We start from the raw sequence: 21,478 nt of genomic DNA on the forward strand, positions 1-21,478 counted from the left end.
CCCCGTCTCCCCCTTCCTCTCTCCCTCTCTCTCCCCTCCCTCTCTCCATCCACCAGGGTCGTCAGCTGCGAGGCATCAGAGGCTTGTTCAACAGGTCCTCTAAGTCGTCAGTAGACACCAGCTGTGGTTCGGCCCTCAGGAAACGCTCCATCAGTGACCTCCTCCTCCGACGCACCGCCAGCGCCCCCACCAACCGACGCAAGAAAACCAAGATGAAGCTCGCAGAGTCCTCCACCTCCATATCAGACCGCAAGGCCTCCATATCAGACGGCAAGGACAGAGTGGGGGCCGGGGAAGGGGCTGGGAGGGAGGGGTCCAAGGACAGTGAAAGGGACAGGGAGAGGGTAATGGTGGAGAGGAGCCCCCCACCTCACGCCCCCCTCTCCCACAGACCCATCTCCATGCCTCTGGAGAGGCTACTGCAGGGACAGCTCTCCCTCTGCTCTCCCGAACAGGAGCACACTGACCTGGGTGCAGACACACTCATCGGTGGGTAGACCTCCTCTGGAGACCTCACACACTCTTACATCAACCATGATAATAAAAACAATATGTTCTGTAACAAGTAATATGTTCAAATAGATACCTAAGAAGAAACAACAGTGCTTTTCTCTGTTTGAATGAGTTTACAGCATCATGTTACCTATTTCTCAGAGTAATACATGATCCTGGTTTACCTGTAAAAGCAGAGCAACTAGTCTTGTCTGGTTTGGTTGCTACATGTGACGTCATGCTTAGAGTTGAAGTTGTCATTGGTTGTGTTGCGCTCTCATTGAAACAAACAGTGCTATGGGTCTTTTGTGGAAATGTAAACCGTTGTCTTGTTTCTAACCTGTCCTTTTTTCCAAAACATAGAAGAAGAAAAATCTGTTTCAATTGACAAATCCAGGCAATCTATTGTTCCTCAATACTTTAACATGCCTTTTCTGTTCCTTCTTCACTCTGTGGTGCTTCTCTTTAGTAGAGAACTGACTAGGATATCCCGCCAGGTAAACCAAGACACCTCCTAAGGTTGCCTCATCCTAAAACATCCCAGTATTACATCATCCCACTGATGTAACTTTGTAAAAGTACTATTTCAAAATCAGAATTCAGCTTTTTTTTAACTGCCAAAATTGATCCCATTTGACCATCTCTTCCGAAACTGATGTTTCCCCCAAAAAATTGATGTTTCCCCTCAAAAATTGATGTTCCTTCTGTTACCTGCACAGCCTCATTTTCCAACCCCCTCTCACAGTCGTATTTGGTGGTACATTCCATTCGTCTCTGTGTTGCTATTGGCTCGTGTTGGACGGAATGTGTCGGTTGGTTGTTGGTTGGCTTGGTGTTCTACGTACGTCTGTGAAAATGTTTGAACATTTACTGACTGTCTAACTTCTCTATTTTACATAGGAACATCCCCCTTTGACCGGCCCAGGTCCCACTCTGTGGATCTCCTCATCGAATCATCCGCCACCCTTGAACACAGTGTGTCCACCCCTTCCACCAATCACAACAACACACGGGATAAGACCACAGAGCTTGACCAATTAGACGAGACCTCCTACCTGGTCATTGGCCAAGGAGGAGGAAGTGTGGATGGTGACTCCAAAGAGCAATTAAAGGACAGAGTCAACCCACCCATCAAAGCTGAGGGCATTTCCTCTCGCCAAAGGACGTTGCGTTATCTGAGCAGGTCAATAAAGACAGAGAGCAACTGTTTACACGTCCCTACTGAGAGCAGACCAGAGACAACATTACATAGTACAACAAACACGCCGGCACCTTCCTCCTCCTCTTCTTCCTCTGTGCCCCCCCTCTCCCCACTCAACGTGGATCGGTCCGATCTGCAGAGCCCCATCTCCCAGCAGGACAGCACCATCTCGCGACTCATTGATGCCGTATCCCTCGGCAACGACACCAGCTGCGGCTCGATCTCCGCTCTGATTGGCCAGTTTGACCTCACCGCTGACCAGAATGACCTCACAACGAACTCTGACCCCCACGTCCTCAGTGTCATGTCCTGTCTGTTCCATTCCACTGCCCAGGACTCCAGCACACCCTATAAGGTCACCGTAGAATGTACCACCCCATATAAAGACCCACAGACCACCACCTCCCTCTGCAAGGCAATGAACGGACTTATCACTCCTCGAAAGGCAAGCCAGACCCCTAACCACACGAACCAGAACCTACTCCCACCCCACCCCAAGACCTCCCACGCAGACCCCCCTGCCCCCCTTCTCTTCTCTAGTCCTGAGACCACGGAGCTGGAGGAGGTCTATACCATCCTGGATGAGGAGGTCTTGTCTCCAGTCTCTGTCTACAACCTGAGGGAGCAGACCATAGGCAACATCCAGGCTGACTCTGAGGAGAGCACACCTATGGCCAGCCTGGAGCCCTCCCCAGCCAAGGTGCCTCCTCGCCTGGGGACAGAGGCCAACGGCAGCTGGGTGGGCTCACGGAGGGGTGTAGTGGAGGTGGAGGAACCAGGACAGGGCTATGGGGGTGTCAGTGATCCTACAGGGCTGTGGTCAGGGGGAGAATGGGGGTTGTCATGGGGTTACAGGTGTCCGTCTGTCAACAGCACAGTGTCTGACCGGTTGCTGTTGTGCCAGGACTCAGCAGGAAGTAATCTGATGGAGGTGGAGATTAACGTGGACGAGGATCCACTGGAGGTTACCCTCACCTTACCGAGACACAACTGTACCTGGGTCGCTACCAGCCCAACCGAACAATACGCTGCTCCCCAAAGCCAGTTTACCCAACTAAACCCCTCTCCCCGGTACGCACCCCAACTCTCCCAGTGTCCTTCCCCTCTCAAACAACCCTCACACCAGCCCTCCCCTCGCAACACCCCATCAATAACCCCTCAAACCCAGCCCTCCCTCTTCAAAAGGCCCCCCAACCCCAGCAGCCTCCGCCTGAACAGCAGGGCTGAGCTCTCCTTTGAGAACAGCAGAGACATTACCAGAGCCTACACCCAGCAGCACAGCTACAGTGGACCCACCCAGCCACAGACCAGGGGCTACCAGGGTGGGCACACCCAGCCACAGACCAGGGGCTACCAGGGTGGGCACACCCAGCCACAGACCAGGGGCTACCAGGGTGGGACAGGGGAAGGTCAGGATCAGGGTGAAGCATCAACCTGCTTCCAGAATGAGTTGTCCTCCTCTGAGTGTCTGCCTGGTCTGTCTAGTGTGTCTGGTTCAAGGTATGTTAGCTTCCCCAGAGACCGAGGCCTGTACTCCCCTATCTCAGACTGTGATGTGGCCTATAGCCATCTAGACTACAACTGCTTCAGGCTCTCTGCTGCCTCGGCATCCCCCTACACCCATTTGCAACCCCAGCCCCAATCACATACCCAGCCTCTGCCCCAGGCCCAACCCCAATCACACACCCAACCCCGACCCCAATCACACACCCAGGCCCAGCCCCAGTTCCAACCCTGTTCTGGCCCCCCACCGCTGCCCCTCTCGGGCCCCACCCTTGCCCCTCCTCTACCTATCCCCAGACCACCCACAGCCCCCAGCCCCTGCAAGTCCAAGTCTCTGGGTGACCTGACATCAGAGGACATTTCCTGCAACTTCCACAGCAAGTACAACATCATCAGCCGCAGCTTCATCACCCCGTGTATGAAGGAGCGGAGGAGGATGAGGGGCCTGGGGGGTCTGTCCCAACGGCTGCAGTCTGCAGACCCCCCTCACTGAGCAGCTCCGCAAACTAGTCACCCTGGAGGGGGATGACAGAGACCGGGACAGACCCCAGTCTCCCCAGCTGCCCCAGTTACCTCAGTTACCCCCCAAACCCTTCGTTCCCCCATCACGCCCCTGCCCCCCCTCAAACTTTGTCCCAGACGCCCAGGAGGACTCCCCGCCCCTCCTCTCCCGCCGCCTTTCCTCTCGGAGCCAGAGCCGTGTGCGTCACATCAACAATCGCGCTCGAGAGAGGCAGCAGGAGGCTCTGAATTCCCGGGATATGAGCGCCCCCTCCAGCGTGGGAGGGGTAGTGCTGCGTACTAAAGTAGCAGCAGGTCAGAACCCCCCCAGCTAACAGACACTCAACAGGCTCCTACATAGCGGGCTACCTGGACCAGCTGGAGGACAGGGGGCTGCCTGAGGGGGCGTGCGCCACACTAGGGTACGGATATGGAGATCACTATGGTGATCATTATCATGATGACTCTCTGCTGCCCACAGACTCCTGTATAAGATCAGAACCGGAAGTCTACTTCCTGCTCAGACTCTGAACCCACTTCCTGGTTATCACCTACATAGAATGATGCATAATGTACTTCCAGAACACAGAAAATCAGCTTCCTGCTTACAACCGAGAAAAAACTAAAATATATATCCTGGTTGGTCTGTCCAATAATACAGGTATAAAGTCAACTACCTGATTGGGTCTGACATTTTGTCTGTAAATGTAAAAATGTCCTGATCAGAATGTTCTGTAAATGTAATTTGGAACAGACTGTAAACCACTTCCTACTTTGATTGTACCTGTTTCCTGTCCTGCCTGTTCCTGTAATTCTACTTCCTGTTCAAGCTAACTCCACCTACAATGAAGCAAAAAATTGGAAACGTTCCAAATGTGTTTTACTCTGAAGGGAAGTGTTGTCTTGGCGTTTGTACATTTTAAATGTGTATTGGTATTATCAGAGGCCCGCTGGGCACAGACGTCAATTCAACGTCTCTTCCACGTTGGTTCAACGTCATTTAGTTGAAATGACATGGAAACAACGTTGATTCAACCAGTGTGTGTACCCAGTGAGGGGCACTTTTAAGGAACGTGATCTGTTTCATCAGAGAGCTTCCTCAAGTCTTCCTTTCTCCTCTAAGTGTTCTCTATGTCAGTGTTGTTTGTAAATATTCTACTGTACATTCGTTTTTAATGGACGGTGGTGTTATTTAGTTGACGGTGCAGCTGTTTTCTGCATGTTAAACGTGGACATGTCCAGCATGACTATGCATCGATCTGTAGACATCACAGTGCACTACTGTCTTTGTACAGAACAAGTAATAGTGGGATTGGTTGAAATACAGTACATAGACAGTACAACAGAGTATGTAGACAGTACATAGACAGTACAATACAGTACATAGACAGTGCATAGACAGTACAATACAGTACATAGACAGTACAATGCAGTACAATACAGAACTCTACAGTACATAGACTGTGCAATACAGTACAATACAGTACACTACAGTACTATACAGTACATAGACTGTACAATACAATACAGTTCATATACAGTACAATGCAGTACATAGACAGTAAAATACAGTACAATGCAGTACAATACAGTACATAGACAGTACAATACAGTACATAGACTTTGCTTGCTCTGACTTTTCGCTTTCTACGATTTTAAACACTACCACATACTTTTTGAGTTTAAATGCTGTTATTTTTATAATTACTTTAATACAGACTGCAAAAAAAAACAAAAAAGCAAAAAAAAATGTTGGGTCTGGTTATTACATTTTTTCTTTCAGTTGAAATGGTTACAAGAACAGAAACACAGTGGACTAGGTAGATACGGCTTTTGGGCTGGACGAGGCTGCATGATTTTATTCTTCTTTTCAGTGTTAAACCCGTCTTATTTTCTTTGTATGGTCGCTCAGAAGATTAATGTGAGCATTTTCCTACCGATGCAATAAAATTCAGAAACTTTTTACACGGCAATTGTGTCTGTTTGTCCTCTATTTTCTATCTTGATGTGTGTCTCTTCTCTCAATCTTTATATTCCACTATCTTTCAGGGTATCTCTCACACTCTTTTAATTGTTTAACGAGGTTGCAACTACTGAGGTATACAAGTAATCTTGCCATGGTATGTACACAAACACACACACACACACCACACACACACACACACACACACACACACACACACAAACACACACACACACACACACACACACACACACACACACACACACACACACACACACACAGCCCCCCTCCCTCAATGCCTGTGTTATTGTATCTTGCTGTGTGTGGATAATGGGTAGATAATAGGATGTAATTGCTTGTGAAATGAGCAGTAATGGAGATGAGAGATAGCACACCTGTGACTATCTAAATCCTCAAAAAACATATTGTTCAAAATAAGAATTCCCCCTGTCACCCTTACTTATCTATCTGTGTCAGCAACACTCAGGAGGCCTGTGATTTAGGTTCTCAGTGTGTCATCTTGTTTACTCCATGTATTCTCTATGATCTCTGGTCATTATAAATACCCTCCCTTACCCTCCACTGGGCCAGATCAGGGAAGGCTGCTGTCAGACCCAATGCTGGGAGATAGAGACTTGTTGACTGCCCAAACAGCTCAAGCTTGTCTTCACCTGACGGAGAACCACTTAGGTTGATCTGTCCTACATCTTAACAGGGAGGAAGTCCGTTAACAGGCTGGATGTTCAGACAGGGAGGATTTCTGATCACAATCCTTACACTCTTGTAACTCATCTGTACATGATATCAATATCACTGTGCTGTAGCGTTTCATGTTTTTACCAGTATATAGAAACTGCCTTGGGGGTGGTTTTGGTCTGGTCTGGTCAACTTCCTGCCTGCCTGTGTGTCCAGAGGAGCTCCCCCATGTCCCCCTGGTTCACCTGGCTGACACCGGCCATTCCCTTGCTACTGCCCTGGCTGGTCAGGGATGGGGTAGGGATGGCTCAGGCAACCGTGTGTTCACGATGGGACCATTCAGTCGGTCTGGATGACCTTGGTCTATCCCAGGAAGGTGATGTGGTGATCGGGGCTGTCTTCCCTATCCATAACCTCTCCCCTGCTCCAGACCTGAGCTTCAGCCAACACCCTGACCTGCAGTCCTGTGTCAAGTAAGTTCCTTTGGTTATTTCTCTCCTCTTTTTTTTAATCGCACTTTGACCTTTTCTTGTGACTTTTCTTTCAAAGGATGTGAAATTCTATCTTTGTTTATTCTTTTGATGTTAAGTGATTTTTTTTATTTATTTTTTTATTTTGTAACAGCATTTCATTTTAGCAGGGGTACTTTTCCTTCATTTGAATCATCTTTCTTTTAAAACTTTTTTTTTCATGTAATGATTTGATCTGAATGTTGTTCTCTTCAGAAGATGTTTTGTCCTTCCACTGCTTCCCGTTTCACTGGAATGGAAAATGTTCCTTTTGCTTTTCTTTTTTTTACACAGAATCGTAATCCCTTCAACAATGAAATGTTCATCGTTTTGCAATCAATTTCAAATCTGATGTTAACAAATTGTCTGCAAAAACAACTAACATTTAATTATGATCTTTGTTTTTTGTCTAACTTATTTGCTTAAAGTATCATTGTTTTCTCCTCAGATGTTTAGCATGGTGCTCTCTTTATCTGAGTACAATGAGGGAAGGCATATTTCTTGAAAATGCAAAACACTTAAATAATCTTGATGTTATAGAGTGTGGCATTTTTCCATTGTCAACTTGATTCTCAGTCTAGACGGATAAGATTGATGTTCAACATGAATACATTTTTTTAGTGCTGTTTATTAAGTTTGAATGTTGTTTCTCCTCATGATCAATCACATTAATCTGATTACAAGGTTACACCATGCTCAAATACACATGTTGAATTTTGATCTGTCATCTCTCTCTCTATCTCTCTCCCTCTCTATCTCTCTCTCTATCCCTCTCCCTCTCTTTCTATCTCTCATGTTTACCTTCTCATCTCACATCCCTGTTCTCAGTTTCCAGGAGGAACCGTTGAGATGGGTGCACGCACTGGTGTTTGCAGTGGACGAGATTAACCGTAACCCCTTCCTGCTGCCGGGAGTCCGGCTGGGCTACCGTGTCCTGGACAGCTGTGGTCAGCACCCCTGGAGCTTGCGAGGGGCACTGGCCCTGGTGTCAGGGGGGAACCTCAGATGTGAAACTACAGAGCTTTCTGACCTCAAATGTGATTCTAACCTCAACCTAAGCATAACCTTTACCTAAAATTCAAATGTATTGAAAAGTATTCACCAAATAGCCATTAATATTGTGAAGATCCTACACTAAATTAATAGCAAATAGCTCATGTATGCTATCATGTCGTTCTGATTATAGAATCATGTTTATATGTTATGTGAATCCTGTCCAGCATGGCCATCAAGTGACTCCCATGTTCCTCTGGTCATTGGTGATGCATCGTCCACTCAGGCCATCATCCTGGCCAGGACCCTGGAGCCCCTCTCTGTGCCTGTGGTCAGTCTCTCTCTCTCTCTCTCTCTCTCTCTCTCTCTCTCTCTCTCTCTCTCTCTCTACACAACCAGGAAATACTGTGGCTAGAAACATTACCATATTGCTTTAATTCATCATATTTCAGATTGTCTAGTATTTACTGAGAAATTTTAGGAGGGTATTTAGTACTTCATTAAAATGTTATTAACGTTATTGTGTTGATCTGCTCTCAGTCTCTCTCTACAACCAGGAAATACATACCTAGAAAGATTGCCATAATGCTTTAATTAATTATAATTCAGCTGGTCTAGTATTTAGTGAGAAATGATTGATTTAATGGTGTTATCCTCAGATCAGTTACCAGGCCAGCTGTGGCTGTCTCAGTGACAGACTGGAGTTCCCTAACTTCTTCAGGACCATCCCCAGTGATGTCTACCAGGCCCTCACCATGGCCCGGCTCACCTGGCTGTTGGGATGGACCTGGGTCGGGGCTGTCGCTGCAGACAATGACTACGGTCGTCAGGCCATACAGGTCTTTCTTTATCTTTACATTTTGTTGTTGGTTGCTGCTCTTCTTTATTGAAGACACTTGTCTGTTGTTTTATTTATTATTATTTAGTAAGTTATATGTTTCTTTATATTAACTTTGACTTTTGACTTTGACTTTATTAATTCTTGGTCACTGTTTACAGAAATGTAGAATTTACATATTACAAAATTGCAAAGAAATTGATGGTATTTCTAATACTGGATACTGTTGTATTTTATTTTTAACTTGTACATCAGTATTTTGACTATTTGTCGCGCTCCCTGTGCTTCGTATTTGATCACCAGGTGTTTGAGGCGGCGGTTCGGGGGACAGGGGTGTGCCTGGCGTTCTTTGAGACCATCAACCGGGCGAACCTGGTGAGGGATGTGGAGCGAGCAGCAGACACGGTCCAGGCCTCGACAGCACGTGTGATCCTAGTCTTCCTCTGGTACACTGACATAGGGGCGTTACTCCTGGAGCTGGGGAGGAGAAACGTGACGGACAGGCAGTTTCTGGCCAGTGAAGCATGGAGCACCAGCGGACAACTGCGACGGAACCCCGCCCTCTTTAATGTCTCTCGGGGCGTAGTGGGTGTGGCTATCCGTAGTGCACCTATGCCTGGCTTTGAGGCCCACCTTCGAAGTCTCCACCCCTCTCGTCGTCCCGGAGATGTGCTATTGAAGGAACTCTGGGAAACGAAGTTTGGGTGTAGCCCTGGAGCAGCACATGCACACGACACGTCTCTGCTCCCCTCTCCCCTTCCTCCAACCCCCTCGGAGTCACTACCACACCCTCCTCCTCCCACCTCCAGTTCCCCCCGTCCACGCCTGGCCTCCTGCAGTGGGGCAGAGACTCTGGAGGTGGTGCAGAGCCCTTTCACAGATACCTCTCAGCTGAGAGTAACCTATAATGTGTACCTGGCTGTGTATGCTGCAGCCCATGCTCTCCACAGCCTGCTGTCCTGCCCCCAGAGAGACAGCCCTACCTGGGGCACCAGCTTCACCTGCTCCCCTCCTCACAACATCAGCCCAGCAGAGGTACACACACATCTATTGCATGTTCAGTAGAATTGCTTATGCAAATGTTAATTAATATAATTAAATATTCATGTCCACTTAATAGTTGCTATGGGGATATGTTTTGAGCAAGGTTGGGGAGTAACGGATTAAATGTAATTCGTTACATGTAAGGGATTACAAAAAAACAGTAAATGTAGTCCTTTACCAGCAAAAATATTGTAATCAGATTACAGAGACTTTTCAAAAACTAGACGATTACTTCGAAGATTACTTTTAAATTCAGAAATTATGTTTGAGGAAAAAAAGTATTTTACACTTCTCTGGTTTCTCAATAACGTTCAAACGAGCATGGAAAAAAGGCGCACATTTAAATTAAGTCTACGGCGATACGGATATCACTTATTATTGATATCTACATAGTGCATTGATGTGAATCTCACTGCTGCTCTCTCATTTAGCTATTTGCGCCTTACGGATTGTGGTTGTTGTGGATGGCTGTTCACAAATCTAAATGTCTATTTGAACCCGATTGAATTCAAGAAGTTTAAGCTGCCTATCAATCATTGTGTTTGAAACCAGTGGGACAGCCTGTGAAAAATGCACTCTTGCAACAGCTACATATTGCGGATCACAGCCTATGGATTAAAAGTGTGGTTTTATTCCTCAATCTAATTCATGCAGATAAATTAAATAAATTCATAGGCCTAATGTAACATTGTATAAAGGATTGGAGACAGGCGCAGGAATTCGTAAAAGGGGGTTTTAATACTCCAAGTAAAAATACAACATGCCATGAAAGGCACGGGGACGAAGCCCAAAACAAACACGTATACAAAAACACAGGGATGTAACCCAAACAAAAGAGCAAAGTTAAACCTCTAATAAATACACGGGACGAGACCCGTAATAACAAGTGCACAACAATACATCGGACGAGACCCGTAATAATGAGTACACAATACACGCAGCACAAAAGCCGCAACAACAAAGCACAGGTACTCACAACACCAACGGACAAGGGAACAATAACTGAAAAGACAATGGTGAACAGAGGGCACATATTTACAATTACAAATCATGGGGGAATGGGAACGTAAGGACTCCAGTTCAGTGACACCTAGAGGCTGGTGACGTAGACCCCCGGAACTGGTGCATGGAATGAGCAGGAGTACTGGGGGATTCCATGACACCTATTGGACAAAAACTCAAACTCATACACTTTTGATAGACTTCAAGCGGCAATCTGTAGTTCAGGGCTGCCCAACCCAGTTCCTGGAGATCTACCATCCTGTGGGTTTTCAGTCCAACCCTAATTTAACACACCTGATTATATTAATTAGCTTATCAACAAGACCTTAACTAGCTGATTCAGATACTCTAAATTAGGGTTGGACTGAAAACCTACAGGACATTAGATCTCCAGGAAGAGGGTTGGAGTGATAACCTACGGGACAGTAGATCTCCAGGAAGAGGGTTGGAGTGATAACCTACTGGACAGTAGATCTCCAGGAAGAGGGTTGGAGTGATAACCTACTGGACAGTAGATCTCCAGGAAGAGGGTTGGAGTGATAACCTACAGACAGTAGATCTCCAGGAAGAGGGTTGGAGTGATAACCTACAGGACAGTAGATCTCCAGGAAGAGGGTTGGAGTGATAACCTACTGGACAGTAGATCTCCAGGAAGAGGGTTGGAGTGATAACCTACAGGACAGTAGATCTCCAGGAAGAGGGTTGGAGTGATAACCTACAGGACAGTAGATCTCCAGGAAGAGGGTTGGAGTGATAACCTATAACCTATATATATATACAGTACCAGTCAAAAGTTTGGACACACCTTCTCATTCAATGGTTTTTCTTTATTTTTACTATTTTCCAGATTGTAGAATGATATTGAAGACATCAAAACTATGAAATGACACATATGGAATCATGTAGTAACCAAAAAAGTGCTAAATTTTTTAAAATATATTTCATATTTGAGATTCTTCAACGTAGCCACCCTTTGCCTTGATGGAAGCTTTGCACACTCTTGGCATTCTCTCAACTAGCTTCACCTGGAATGCTTTTCCAACAGTCTTGATGGAGTTCCCACATAAGCTAAGGACTTGTTGGCTGATTTTCCTTAACTTCTGCAGTACAACTCATCCCAACCCATCTCAATTGGGTTGAGGTTGGGTGATTGGGGAAGCCAGGTCATCTGATGCAGCACTCCATAACTATCCTTCTTGGTCAAATAGCCCTTACACAGCCTGGAGGTGTGTTGGGTCATTGTCCTGCTGAAAAACAAATGATAGTCCCACTAAGCGCAAACCAGATGGGATGGTGTATCGCTGCAGAATGCTGTGGTAGCAATGCTGGTTAAGTGTGCCTTGAATTGTAAATACATCACAGACAGTCACCAGCAAAGCACCCCCACACCACCACACCTCCTCCTCCATGCTTCACGGTGGGAACCACACATACGGAGATCATCCGCTCACCTACTCTGCGTCTCACAAAGACACAACGGTGGGTCTGCATGAGAGCCAGTTTCATCATAGCGCCTGATGGTTTTTGTGACTGACTTTCATGTCTTAAAGTAATGATGGACTGTCGTTTCTCTTTGCTTATTTGACCTGCTCTTGCCATAATATGGACTTGTTTTTTTACCAAATAGGTCTATCTTCTGTATACCACCTCTACCTTGTCACAACACAACTGAATGGCTCAAACGCATTAAGAAGGAAAGAATTCCACAAATTAATTTATAACAAGGCACACCTGTTAATTAAAATGCATTCCAGATGACTACCTCATGAAGCTGGTTGAGAGAAGGACAAGAGTGTGCAAAGCTGTCATCAAAGCAAAGAGTGGCTACTTTGAAGAATGTCAAATATGAAATATACTTTTTTTTTTAACACTTCAATACTGTATGTATGTATATATATATATATATATACAGTAACAGTCCAAAGTTTTGATACACCTACCCATTCAAGAGTTTTTGACTTTGGTTTTTAATGTAAAGATATAATGTAATCGTATTATTATATGTAGTAGAAAACGATAGGTTAGAAGAAGCCAACATTACCAACCCATTTAGTAAAATGTAACATCCATATATGGCCAGCTATGTAAACTTTAACATTAATTTAACCTGCAATAGATGTCATTCAATTGGTAACATACATTTTTGTCTTCTTCAAATGCCTCTTAAGGGGAAAGTAACTCAGATTACGTTACTGAGTTTGGGTAATCCACAAGTTACATTACCGATTACAATTTTGGACATGTAACTGTAACAGATTACATTTAGAAAGTAACCTACCCAACCCTGGTTTTGAGTTATTACATCATAATAACAGTGTGATGGTCATGTTTGTGTCTCCTCTCCTCCAAGCTGTTGCAGCACCTGAACCAGGTTAACTTCACCACTCCACTTGGGGAGCCGTTTTATTTCCGGGGCGCGGACGTCCCTGCTGTCTACGACCTTGTGAACTGGCAGGCCACGCCCCAGGGGTTGCTCAAACTTGTCACGATTGGCCGAGTAGAGGGGTCCAATATCCTCATCGACCAATCAGCCATCCAGTGGAACGCAGGATCTAATATGGTAAGAAAGACAATTTTTGAAACATGAACTGAAAGGTTTTGTTCAATTGAAATTCATTTCATGGCATGGACAGGTACCTGTGTCAGTGTGCAGTGACAGATGTCCCCCAGGCACCCGTGTAGCCAGGAAGAAGGGGGAGCCTGTCTGCTGCTTCGACTGTATCCCCTGTACTGAGGGAGAGGTCAGCAACACCACAGGTCAGTGAACTGTGAAGTTGGGGTAGAATATAATTTAAGACAATGAAAGGGCATTCTTAATTAGCTGTGCCGTTATTGACCTGACCTCTCTTGAATAAAATATTATACCTTAATTAATACTTATTAGACTGAATAGGTAATTATGCTTTTCAATTGTCATAGTAACGTGTTCAATCTCCCAGGCTCTCTACAATGTGACCACTGTCCTCTGGAGTTCTGGTCCAACGGCAATCGGACTGCCTGCATCCCTCGTCAGCTCGAGTTCCTCTCCTTCAACGATACCATGGGCGTCACCCTGACCACTGTTGCCGTGTGCGGCACTGTGGCAACAGCGGCTGTGTTTATGCTCTTTGTGTACCACCGCCACACCCCTCTGGTAAGAGCTTTGATAAAGAGTTAAATCGGGTAAGGGATAAAATGGAGAACTCTTCTATGGTATCATGTATGTCTAACCATTCTTCTCATTCCAGGTGCGGGCCAACAACTCAGACCTGAGTTTCCTGCTTCTCCTGTCACTCAAGCTCTGCTTCCTGTGTTCGTTGGTGTTCATTGGGCGTCCCTCGGTGTGGGCGTGTCGGATCCGCCAGGCGGCGTTTGGGGTCATCTTCGTGCTCTGTCTCTCCTGCCTCCTTGTCAAGACCATCGTGGTTCTGGCTGCGTTCCGCTCAGCCAGGCCCGGTGCTGGGCAGCTGATGAGGTGGTTTGGACCCGTTCAGCAGAGAGGGAGTGTCTTCCTCTGTACTAGTGTTCAGGTGAGAGCTTTAATATTGAAATAACTTCAAGTCACCTAACTGAATGAATTAGTACTTTACTGTATAAGATGAGTAAGATGAGTTTGTAATTGTGTTTGTAAACGCAGGTGATCATCTGTGCCGTGTGGCTGTCGATAAGTCCTCCCCTGCCTTACCGTGACCTAGGCCTCAAGGGGTCTAAGGTCATCCTGGAGTGTGAGGTGGGCTCTGTGGTCGGCTTCTCTCTGGTGCTGGGCTACATCGGCCTTCTGGCCTCCCTCTGTCTCCTCTTAGCCTTCCTGGCCAGGAAACTCCCTGACACTTTCAACGAGGCCAAGTTCATCACCTTCAGCATGCTGATCTTCTGTGCCGTGTGGATCTCCTTCGTCCCTGCCTACGTCAGCTCTCCTGGGAAGTACGCAGACGCTGTGGAGATATTCGCCATCTTAGCTTCCAGCTTTGGGCTGCTGTTCTGTCTGTTTGCTCCAAAGTGTTTCATCATCCTCCTGAGACCAGAGAGAAACACCAAGAAACACATGATGTCCAATTAGAAACCACCAACAAACACATGATGTCCAATTAGAAACCACCAAGAAACACATGATGTCCAATTAGAAACCACCAACAAACACATGATGTCCAATTAGAAACCACCAAGAAACACACGATGTCCAATTAGAAACCACCAGGAAACACATGATGTCCAATTAGAAACCACCAACAAACACATGATGTCCAATTAGAAACCACCAAGAAACACACGATGTCCAATTAGAAACCACCAAGAAACACACAATGTCCAATTAGAAACCACCAAGAAACACATGATGTCCAATTAGAAACCACCAACAAACACATGATGTCCAATTAGAAACCACCAGGAAACACATGATGTCCAATTAGAAACTACCAACAAACACACAATGTCCAATTAGAAACCACCAACAAACACATGATGTCCAATTAGAAACCACCAAGAAACACATGATGTCCAATTAGAAACCACCAGGAAACACATGATGTCCAATTAGAAACCACCAAGAAACACATGATGTCCAATTAGAAACCACCAACAAACACATGATGTCCAAATAGAAACCACCAAGAAACACATGATGTCCAATTAGAAACCACCAGGAAACACATGATGTCCAATTAGAAACCACCAACAAACACATGATGTCCAATTAGAAACCACCAACAAACACATGATGGACAAATAGAAACCACCAGGACACTCTATGCCGAATTAAGTGATATGACATGCTATTCTATAAAATAATTTATCCGTAATTAATATTACCTGATTAAGCTAGTCAGGTAAATAATTAACTAGAAAGTCGGGGCACCACGAAATAATGTTTATAGAGCTGTTATCTTCCGAATAAACTCTTAAAGACCTGGTAATCTTTTACATCAATAGCAGTCAATATTCAACCCTCACCTTGTTTCAGTCTCATCTGAAAGTTGTAAATTCTTGGTTATCTTCACGAACCCTGGCTAACAAGTTGAATCAGCAATACAAACTTTGGTTTAATTATTTATTTACTAAATACCTAAATAATCGCACAGAATTATATATAAACACAGAATGGATCATACATTGATGACTAATTATGTCCTACAAGTAAACGTCCCTGGGGGACGGAACCTGTATGTCGGCTGGTTACACAAAGAGAAGGTTGGGCTTGAATGAAAGCGCGGGAGGACTGAAGAACAAAGGGAGAAGCTATGCTATCGTAAATATAGAATCTTATGCATTCTAAATAAACGCCCATTTGGAAAAGGAAAATGCAATAAATATTTACTCTGAGCTGCGCTTCAATAGGTTGGTTGTAGATGGAAGGCCGTGTTGCCCAACAGAGATAGATCTTCCTTGTCCTTTGAATAGTGTCTCTGGTGATAAATTGGATACGTTGTAGTATCGTCGTTGTGTGGTAGACTGAATACGTTGTCCGTCCTTTCCTAGCCCACGTTTACAGCTGCTGTTGCTAACTCAACGGCTAGGATGTCTCACTTCTTTAGTGAATAAGAGTTCAAAGTTCATACCATTCGCAACCAAAGCTCACGCTGAGGTTGGCTTAGTTCTGTAGTTGACATGTTAGTCCTTTTTAACGTATGGACCGTCGTCCTATCGTCCTCGGAACAGAAAGTTACATTTTCGTCAAGGGCTTTATATCGGAGGGGAGAGACGGGCGTGTTTCATAGTTTATAACCAATGTCTCTTCACATGGGCGGGGCCACTGAGTGAGCAGAGCTTTAACCTTATGAAAACCCAATTCTCTCATTTGGAAGCTGAAATTACATTTCATCTTTTCACAAATAGTTTTATATTTAAACATTTAAATTGCACAACAATTCCATGTGAATCTGATAACTAGAATGTGTAGACTTTCCAAGATACAGTTTATGTCGTCCTGTCATCAGTCATAATGTCTCAGACGCCAACTGATCTGGCATCATATTCATTGAGTACCAACGCTTATTTTCAACTGGTTGGATTACCAAAATATGGTTCCTTTCCCCCCACCTTTTGATGTTCCCAGACTCTCAAATTCTATTCAAGAGTCCTTCTGTAGAGTCAAGAGTGAGGAAAGGGAGAAAGGTATTTATGGGTGGTCATAAACCTTACCCACAGGCCAACATCATGACAACATTATATAATTAAGCAATAAGGCCCGAGAGGGTGTGGTATATGGCCAATATACCACGGCTAAAGGCTGTTCTTAAGCACAACACAAGATGGAGTGCTAGGACACAGCCGTTAGCCTTTGTATATTAGCCATATGACACAAACCCCCGAGGTGCCTTATTGCTATTATAAACTGGTTACCAACGTAATTAGAGAAGTAAAAATAAATGTTTTGTCATACCCATGGTATATGGTCTGACATACCACGGCTTTCAGCCAATCATCATTCAGGGCTCGAACCACCCAGTTTATAATATAATATTGTCTTCAATGTGTTTAGTTAATCACTTGTATGGTTAAACAGAACAAATAAAGACATTGTATAAAACCCACAAGCACCAACTTTTCAGACAATACCAAAACAAGTTGATGGACACAAACTTTCCTACCCTGCTGGTAGTGTCTGTTTCTAATGAGTCAACAGTGAGTCAACACTTAGTACGTCTTCATTTGAATCACTACATGACTCTCCTTTACCATCATCGATTGACTTTAATGACATCCATTTCTCACCTGAAAGCCAGTTCTGAAAACACACACTCCAAGTCTTTTAAATTACGTACGTTAATAAAAATGTTAATTCCTTTCATATTTTATGAAGCGTGTAATTCTTTTCCCGTATGAGACTGTTTTTAATTACATAAATCTTTGTCATTTGCTAAGGTTCAATAAAAACACATTCAAGCAGCTCCTTTGAAGTCAGAATGTTTTCTTAAATAAAAAATTGGCTTTGATGAATAATTAATTCATGGATGAATGAATATGGGAGCAGAAGCCTTTAGATGGAACAGGAATGTTATGCTCTTTTATTCTTTAATTAATTGATTGATAAAAAAAAATGAATGCAGAAATCTACTCATCAGGGATCCACTCATCAGGGATAATGAAGATTAAAGCCACACGCATATGCAGATGAAATCAAAAGCCTACTTAACAGCCCAAATAACTTAATCATGTATTAATCTGATTGATATTTCATCACAGAACATCATTCTAATCAATAGTAGATCACTACACATCACTAGGGTACTGACAAAATGAATAAATATCTTTCTAGTCATCAAACTCTAAACATAAAAGGTTCTTCTTTCCTTTTCTAACAGAAGTGGAAACTATCTTGGCGTGAAAGAAATAGAATGTTGGAGAAGGAAAAATAACTACTTAAAACAATTTGAGACCATCATACTCTGTTACTATACTTGTCTACTATCCTTTATTTGTGTTGAAAGAGTGACAAGCAAATACCTAGCAGGCATAATACCTCCACCTAGAGTTCATATTTCAGATCAGTGGAGAGAGGAACTTTTATTTTAATTGTTTTTATTTTACCTTTATTTAACTTGGCAAGTCAGTTAAGAACAAATTCTTATTTACAATGACGGCCTAGGAACAGTGGGTTAACTGCCTTGTTCAGGGGCAGAACGACATATTTTTACCTTGTCAGCTAAAGGAGACAAGGAGAGGATTCCACTGTAGACTATTGGTATGGTATTAAGCCTATGGGAGAATCTCAATTTAATTTCCTTGATTACTCTCCTCACTCGCCTTCTTAACCTCTTACATCTAGACGTTCCGCTAGCGGAACACCTGCTCCAATATCCAATGATAGGCGTGGATCGAATTACAAATTCCTCAAAAATACAAAAACTTCAATTTTTCAAACATATGACTATTTCACAGCATTTTAAAGACAAGACTCTCCTTTATCTAACCACACTGTCCGATTTCAAAAAGGCTTTACAGCGAAAGCAAAACATTAGATTATGTCAGCAGAGTACCAAGCCAGAAATAATCAGACACCCATTTTTCAAGCTAGCATATAATGTCACAAAAACCCAGAAGACAGCTAAATGCAGCACTAACCTTTGATGATCTTCATCAGATGACACACCTAGGACATTATGTTATACAATACATGCATGTTTTGATCAATCAAGTTCATATTTATATCAAAAAACAGCTTTTTACATTAGCATGTGACGTTCAGAACTAGCATAACCCCCGCAAACTTCCGGGGAATTTACTAACAATTTACTAAATTACTCACGATAAACGTTCACAAAAAGCATAACAATTATTTTAAGAATTATAGATACAGAACTCCTCTATGCACTCGATATGTCCGATTTTAAAATAGCTTTTTGGTGAAAGCACATTTTGCAATATTCTAAGTACATAGCCCAGCCATCACGGGCTAGCTATTTAGACACCCAGCAAGTTTAGCCTTCACCAAAATCAGATTTACTATAACAAAAATGTTATTACCTTTGTTGTCTTCGTCAGAATGCACTCCCAGGACTGCTACTTCAATAACAAATGTTGGTTTGGTCCCAAATAATCCATCGTTATATCCGAATAGCGGCGTTTTGTTCCTGCGTTCCAGAAACTATCCGAAATGGTAAATCAGGGTCGCGCACATGGCGCAATTCGTGACAAAGAAATTCTAAATATTCCATTACCGTACTTCGAAGCATGTCAACCGCTGTTTAAAATCAATTTTTATACAATTTATCTCGTAAAAAAGCGATAATATTCCGACCGGGAATCTCCTTTTCGCCAAACAGAGGAAAAATCACAAAGACGGGGGCGGCCAGGGCACGCGCCTAAGCCCACAGTCCCTTGATCGGCCACTTGAGAAAGGCGATAATGTGTTTCAGCCTGGGGCTGGGATGACGACATTCAGGTTTTTCCCGGGCTCTGAGCGCCCATGGAAGACGTAGGAAGTGTCACGTTAGAGCAGAGATCCTTTGTAAAAGATAGAGATGGCAAAGAAGTTCAAGAAATGGTCAGACAGGCCACTTCCTGTAAAGGAATCTCTCAGGTTTTGACCTGCCATTTGAGTTCTGTTATACTCACAGACACAATTCAAACAGTTTTAGAAACTTTGGAGTGTTTTCTATCCAAAGCCAATAATTATATGCATATTCTAGTTACTGGGCAGGAGTAGTAACCAGATTAAATCGGGTACGTTTTTTATCCAGCCGTGAAAATACTGCCCCCTAGCCATAACAGGTTAAATCCATTGGATGAGAGGGTCAGATGCCCCGGCCCAATGACCTCATCCAATGGGTTTTGAGAAGAAGGCGAGGAGAGAGGACTCGAAGAAAAAAGGAATTGAAAGAAGATTCTCCCTATGTATTAGTTGTGGCCCGGCCCATCAGAGCCTTCTTGGTGTTCCTCTCTGGCCTCAGCAGGATGATGTAACACTTTAGGCCGAACAGCGTCACCAGGAGGCCAAAGCTGTAAGTTAAGATGGCAAATATTTCCACAGCGCCTGCGTACTTCCCAGGAGAGCTGACGTAGGCAGGGACGAAGGACATCCACATGGCACAGATGATCAGCATGCTGAAGGTGATGAACTTGGCCTCGTTGAAGTTGTCAGGGAGTTTCCTGGCCAGGAAGGCTAAGAGGAGACAGAGGGAGGCCAGCAGGCCGATGTAGCCTAGCAATGCTCCTAACCCTGCTATTGTCCCCACCACAAACTCAAATACAATCTTATCATTATGGTAGAGTGTGTTTTTGTGTGGAGTTGGAGAGGCTAAGACCAGCCAGGCTGTGAGAACCAGGACTGTTCTTCTCTGCTGCCAAGCTGAACTCGTCCCAGGGTTAGTGGTCCTAAACACAGCCAGCGCCACCATGGTCTTCACCATTATACAGGAGACACAGAGAACAAAGTTGATACCAAACGCTGCGTGCCTCAGCTGACACGTCCATAGCCGGGGCCGACCAACGAACAGCGAGCACAAGTAGTAGAGTTTGAGTGACAGCAGAAGCAGGAAGCTCAGCTTAGAGTTATATGCCTTGACAACAGGTGTGTTCCGTTAGCGGGTGAAGATTCCGAGGACCACTGTACAGATGAGGGCTCCTAGCAACAAGATCAGAAGCACTCGGCCAAGTTTGACAGAAAGACAGAGACAAAGATCATTTGGAAAACCTTTTCCACAGCCCCAAAGCTACCCTGAAATTCTTTAAATGATATTCAGTTCACTGACCTGGGGTGTTGCTGACCTCTCCCTCAGCACAGAGGATGCATTCGAAGCAGCAGACAGGCTCCCGCTTCCTCCTGGCTACATGGGTGTCTGTGAGACAGCTCTCACTGGACACTGATCGGAGGCAGGGCGTGCTACATGGGTGCCTGGGAGACAGCTCTCACTGCACACTGATCGGGGGCAGGGGGGCTACATGGGTGTCTGTGAGACAGCTTTCACTGCACACTGATCGGGGGCGGGCTACATGGGTGCCTGGGAGACAGCTCTCACTGCACACTGATCGGGGGCAGGGGGGGGCTACATGGGTGTCTGTGAGACAGCTTTCACTGCACACTGATCGGGGGCGGGCTACATGGGTGCCTGGGAGACAGCTCTCACTGCACACTGATCGGGGTAGGGGCGGGCTACATGGGTGCCTGGGAGACAGCTTTCACTGCACACTGATCGGGGGCAGGGGGGCTATAAGGGCGACGATGAGGGGGAATAGCAAACTTTTATACACCCATATTTATCCACCCATATTTACAGTATACACCCATATTTATACATCCATATCTATACACCCAT

The 21,478-nt window shown here is 44.7% G+C and overlaps 2 protein-coding genes across 2 annotated transcripts in view; both read left to right on the plus strand.

Annotated features, from left to right (window-relative positions):
• The window catches only part of plch1 (phospholipase C, eta 1), a 154,776-nt gene extending 149,106 nt beyond the window's left edge, over nucleotides 1–5,670 (plus strand). Inside the window, 4 exon segments of the mRNA XM_045724833.1 lie at nucleotides 57–489; nucleotides 1,393–3,679; nucleotides 3,681–4,011; nucleotides 4,013–5,670. Coding sequence (XP_045580789.1) covers nucleotides 57–489; nucleotides 1,393–3,679; nucleotides 3,681–4,011; nucleotides 4,013–4,228 — 3,267 coding nt within the window. The 3' untranslated portion in view covers nucleotides 4,229–5,670.
• A 989-nt stretch (nucleotides 5,671–6,659) lies between these two features.
• Nucleotides 6,660–14,824, plus strand: LOC106613262 (extracellular calcium-sensing receptor). Its single transcript, XM_045687036.1, has 10 exons — nucleotides 6,660–6,829; nucleotides 7,694–7,872; nucleotides 8,086–8,189; nucleotides 8,518–8,697; nucleotides 9,000–9,731; nucleotides 13,093–13,302; nucleotides 13,376–13,499; nucleotides 13,682–13,875; nucleotides 13,970–14,257; nucleotides 14,359–14,824. The coding sequence occupies exons 1-10, from the start codon at nucleotides 6,660–6,662 to the stop codon at nucleotides 14,779–14,781; spliced, it is 2,604 nt and encodes an 867-aa protein (XP_045542992.1). The 3' UTR covers nucleotides 14,782–14,824.
• Nucleotides 14,825–21,478: the final 6,654 nt, after the last annotated feature.

Source organism: Salmo salar, chromosome ssa09, assembly GCF_905237065.1.
Source record: "Salmo salar chromosome ssa09, Ssal_v3.1, whole genome shotgun sequence".
NCBI lineage: Eukaryota > Metazoa > Chordata > Actinopteri > Salmoniformes > Salmonidae > Salmo > Salmo salar.